We start from the raw sequence: 5335 nt of genomic DNA, 5'->3' as shown, positions 1-5335 counted from the left end.
TCTTTGTTAAGACTCTGGCATTTATTCCTTATTTGTTTATGCTTTTTATGCTATATTTATTTATTGGAGGATAATTGCTTTACAATGTTGTGTTAGATTCCGACGTACAAGGTCAAACAGCTGTATGTATACACATATTTCGTCCCTCTTGAGCCTGCATCCCACTCCTCCCCAACTATCTCTAGAATTCCAAACACACCCTCCTTTCTTCTCCAACCCCAAACCCCAGAGAGTCTCATTCTATACGGCAGAAAATCTTTCACTCTTCATGGTTCAGGCACGAATTTCTTTCTCCATTCTGCCCTTCTCCTCACTCTGGGAATAACATTCACGAACAAAATTCAAGAAAACTCAAGTCATATCTTTTCATGTCACCCCCTCCTTCCTCATGAGGCCAGGGTTGTGCGCTTTAACTGGAGTGAGACAAGAAGAAAAATCCCAAGAGAAAAAAATGAACATATTCTGCCTCAGAAAGAAGGGAAGGAGCAGGAACAAAAAATTGACTTATCCTCTTCTGCCTTTTCTTTTCCTAAATTGATTTTGTAATTGGAGGATAATTGCTTTACAAGTCTGTGTTGGTTTCTGCCATACAACAACACAAATCAGACATAATTATGTGTGTATGTATATATATATATCCTCTCTTGAGCCTCCCTCTCACCTCCCCCATCCCACCCCTCTAGGTCATCACAGCACTAGGCTGGGTTCCCTGTGGCTACCCTAGTTATCTGGGCTTCCCTGGTGGCTCAGATGGTAAAGAATCCGCCTGCAATATGGGAGACAGGTTTGATCCCTTGGTTAGGAAGATCCCCTGGAGGAGGGCATGACAACCCACTCCAGTATTCTTGCCTGGAGAATCCCATGGACAGAATAGCCTTGCAGGCTACAGTCCATGGGGTCACAAAGAGTCAGACACGACTGAGTGACTAACACAGCTAGCTATCTGTTTCACACCTGGCAGTGTGTATACGTCAATGCCACTTTCTCAATTCATCCTACCCTCTCCATCCCCCCTTCTTCCTTTCTGAAGCAGCTTGGGTGTTCAGTGAATGCACTGGATTCTATACCAACATGCAGGATGTATTGATCTTGTGTTCAAGATGTTCCCCATACACCCCCTCCCAGGGGCCATGGCAGAAAATCTGGAAAGAGAGAGGGCTTTCTTCTTACATGTGCAGAAGGCAGAGTTGTGTATTTCCAATCTGAAATGTATTTTTTAGATTACTGTGATGAGGTGGAGCCAAAGATGTCACCTACCCAGAGACTGGAGCCAGAAAAGAACCAGTGATTTCTAGATGTCTTCATTGCACAAGTCGTGGCTCCTGCAACACCTGAAGTTCACCAGGTAGACACTCCACTTTATGTTGTTCACATTGGCGCAGTTCTTTAGGCAACCCCTGAAGGTTAACCAGAGAGTGCCATCATCTGCAGAAGTAGGAGAAACTTATCAGCACAGAGGTTTCTAAAACCAAAACCCAAACAAAAAACTTCCCAGCCTGCACCAGTGAACAAAACACAACCTCGTGTCATTCAAGTCTCGGTTGTTTAAACGTGAAGAACTGGAAGATGTGGCAGTCTGGGTACTTCCCAAAAGAGAGACAATAGCAGAGCAGTTTAAAGCAAAAAAATTTAAAAAAAAAAAAAAAAATCCCTGAATGTGGGGCTGTAATGAGAGCAGAAACGCAAGGATTGCCAGAGCTGGGCGTCTCCACTGAGCATTTTGACGCTGGTATAAGTAAGGGTTAGAAATACTAAGGTATCGCTCAGCACAAAGGATAGGAAAACCGAGAAATCATGCTGTTCAGACTTACCTATGAAGGGCCACTTAGCCTGTATCTATTGCTGACCCTGGCCCCTCTATTTTCACGGTTTAAAACTTCCCACAGGGAACGGCCAGGCCGGGAAAAAACAAAGTGCCCGCCTCACTTCAACACTTAGCTCTGTTCTCCACTGGCCCTTCCTTTTCCGTCAACTTAGTCTCCTCTGTTTTGTTCAGGCTTCTCAAAATACTGATTCCATAGCTATAGATCCCCACTCCGTAGAGACCACCTGTATCTATTTTTCATCATGGCATGTGATGGGGTAGAAATATTCAGTCATCCTAGGGCTTCCCTGGTGGCTCAGACAGTAAAGAATCTGCCTGCAATGCAAGAGACTTCGGTTTGATCCCTGGGTTGGGAAGATCCCCTGGAGTAGGAAACAGCAACCCACTCCAGTATTCTTGCCTGGAGAAGTCCATAAACAGAGGAGTCTGGCGGGCTGCAATCCATGCGGTCCTACAGAGTCCTACACAACCGAGTGACTCACACTAGGGACGCTAGGATTGGTCTGAAGCAGGGTCCCTCCTTTCTCCTGTGGCCGGCGTGTCCCTGTCTGCTTCCACCACCCCGTCCTCCCGCCCCCCACCCACAACTTACATTTGAAAATCCTCCCAGTCGTGCAAGCCTCTTCTTTCACTGCAATACATAGTCCTCTGCCTCTGGAACACTTCTGTCTTGGAAACTGGATGTGGCACATCCTACACTGAATAATTTCTATAATTTGGGCCAGAGAGTAGGGAAGTAGATGTGAAAGCACTGCTGCCAAAGGACCCATCTGCCCTTTCAAACCTGAAGTCCTCTGGGAGCCCTGAGGGCTTTCCCAAGACCCGTAAAGGGAGGGCATCCACCTCTATCAAACAGGCTGAGCCGAGAGAAGGGCTAGAGTTTCTGGTCTCTGGAGTTTAGCTCATAGAACAGGTGGGAAGATAAGGAAAAGAGGAACAAAATCAAGGCTGAGCGCATCAGACCGTATCCTCTCCATACTCACCAGGAAAATGGCGATCATTAACAGATAGTTCATTGACTGTGCTGGCAAAGAGAAATAAGACTTAGTAGCAATTTTCTCTAAGATTTGCTCTTGCCTGCACATCGCTGTAATCCTTGTGTAAATACCCAAGGTCCATTCTGAACTCTTTACCTGGAGCCACTCTGGGCCCTTCTGTCCCTCCAAAGCCTAGTTCCCATCTCAGGGCATCTCTGTATCTCTCCCTCATTTCAACTCTCTTCACCTCTAGAGGGACTCGAAGGAGAAAGATAAATGAGCATTTTGTGTGTGTGTGAGTGCCTCATTGCCTTCTTTTTTTAAATTACTTTATTTTTGGCTGAACTGTGTGTCTCCCTTGCTACGCACCAACATTCTCTAGTTGCAACGAGTCGGGGTTACTCTCTAGTGGCAAGGCCCGGCCTTCTGATTGCAGCGGCTTCTCTTGTTGCTGCTCACGGGCTAGATAGAGAACTCGGACTCAGTAATTGCCCTGGGGTGTGTAGGATCTTCCCAGACCAGGGATCTAGCCAGTGTCCCCTGCTTTGGCAGGCAGATTCTTAACCACTGGACCCCCAAGAAAGTCCCACATTCCCTTCACTTTAACTGACCTCTCTGACTTTCTTACCCACAAGTAGCTGAAAGCTGCAAGGTGACAAAGCCTCTGAAATTCATGAAATTGCTACTCTGTGGATTTAGCCAGCTAGCACCTGAAAAATCAACATTCCACTTCCCCCTTTCCCGTTCCCTCATCTTTTAACACACGGATCCTTTGCCTTGGCAACTGCTGCTTGTGTTTTTCCATCAGGCTCAAAGTCAGTTCCCACCCCAGCCCCATCCTGCTGGAAGAAGTGGCCGAGTGCTGGAATCCAAGGTTAGTCTCCGGATTCCTTTCAACCCTCAATGCTCATGCATTCCCTCTCATCTCCCCCTCCCCTCAAATTGGCCTTCCCACACGACTCATCTGTCTCTACTCACTTTCATGTTCTTGGTCTGCAAATGACCCGCACAGTACTGTTAAGGAAAAAAAAAAATACAAAAAGATATACTCTCTGCAGATCTCATTTTACAAACTCACCTCACAGCTTTTATGAAAATCTTGTCAGTTCCCTTATAATCTACCTATTTTCTTCTGCAAGCAGACTAAGATTTTGCTGAAGGTTCCAGGGATGGGATGCATCGTGTGTGAAAGTCATGGCGTTAGAATGACAGCTGCTGTTACCTATGACTCTCATAAAAGAACCTCTGTCATGGGAACCCCAACCCATTCTAACATCCTGGACACATCTCTCCAACTGTCAACCACAGGGACTCTCACCTCGAAAGCAGCAGAGGAGGACAGGGAGCCCTAGCAGGAGGGACTTGTCCATCTCAGAGGGAGGAAAGAGCAGGTTGGAGCAGGAAGCTGCAAGGTGCCTCTTTATATATCTACCAGGTTGGGCCTCCCCAGGAAGGGCTAGGGGTGGGGACATTACAGAAGTCCTTCAAAGGTGTTTCCTGCTTCAAGGGAAGCCAAGAACTCTAAAATGTTTCTTTTTGGCAAATTGTGAGGAAGAGGGACTGCCTAGGTAAGTCCTGGGTCTGATTCATTTCAGTCCTAGCATTCAGGAAGCTTTGATGCCATGTCCTGCGGTCTCTTCACTAGAGCACACTGTGGGAGAAGACCAGGATAAATCAGGGCACGGGGAGTTAGATTCGGAGACATTTACACTGAGACACTCATTGAAGCTGAGAGAAGGGACTTCCCTGCCTGTCCAGTGGTTAAGACTTTGCCTTCCAAGGCAGGGGGGTGAAGGTTCAATTCCTGGTTAGGAAGCTAAGATCCTACATGCCTCACAGCCAAAAAAACCCAAACATAAAACAGAAACAATATTGTGACAAATTCAATAAGACTTTCAAATGGCCCATATCAAAAAAAAATTTTCAAAAAAAAAATCTGAGAGAATATGAGTGTAAATAATTGGACTGTAGGAAGTCCAAAAGAGGGGTAACCAAAGAGCCTTTAAAAGGCAGTACTATAGGAAATGGGGACGAGAGATGGAGAGGTTCAGTGCAGATGAGGTGACAGGGTACTCGGGAGGGAAATAGTTTCCCATTTTCCGTCATACTGGAATGAAACAAACAGATCAGATTACTCCTCCTGGAGGGAGGTCAGCTGGTCCCTCCCACTTGATGCCGAGCGAGCCAGGTATGAGGAGGGGCAGTTTCCTCAGCTCTGAGAGTGACAAGTTAACCAACTGGGGCAGTGACTGAATGTAGAATTCCTGTGGAGGAGATTGAGACTGTGTAAGAAAATCCATGGGATTCTCCAGGCAAGAATGCTGGAGTGGGCTGCCACTTCCTCCTCCAGGGGATCTTCCTGACCCAGGGGTCGAACCCGCGTCTCTTGAGTCTGCGCCATGGACAGGCAGGATGTTTACCTCCGAGCCACTTGGGAAGCCCTGTGTTCCCACTGGCAGACCTGTCTCTCTCCTGCTCTCAAGCCGGGAAACTTAGCATCGTCTCTTACCTCCTCACATTCCTTTCTTTGACC

At 46.9% G+C, this 5335-nt stretch overlaps 1 protein-coding gene across 1 annotated transcript; it reads right to left on the bottom strand.

Moving 5' to 3' along the window:
- Positions 1–1291: 1291 nt before the first annotated feature.
- PATE1 (prostate and testis expressed 1) lies at positions 1292–4172 on the bottom strand. Its single transcript, XM_070365103.1, has 3 exons — positions 4121–4172; positions 2418–2609; positions 1292–1425 (listed from the first exon to the last, which is right to left on the bottom strand). The coding sequence occupies exons 1-3, from the start codon at positions 4170–4172 to the stop codon at positions 1292–1294; spliced, it is 378 nt and encodes a 125-aa protein (XP_070221204.1).
- Between the last annotated feature and the right edge of the window lie 1163 nt (positions 4173–5335).

The sequence above is a fragment of the Bos mutus genome, chromosome 29 (assembly GCF_027580195.1).
Source record: "Bos mutus isolate GX-2022 chromosome 29, NWIPB_WYAK_1.1, whole genome shotgun sequence".
NCBI lineage: Eukaryota > Metazoa > Chordata > Mammalia > Artiodactyla > Bovidae > Bos > Bos mutus.
This window is presented reverse-complemented; position numbering and strand designations above follow the sequence as displayed.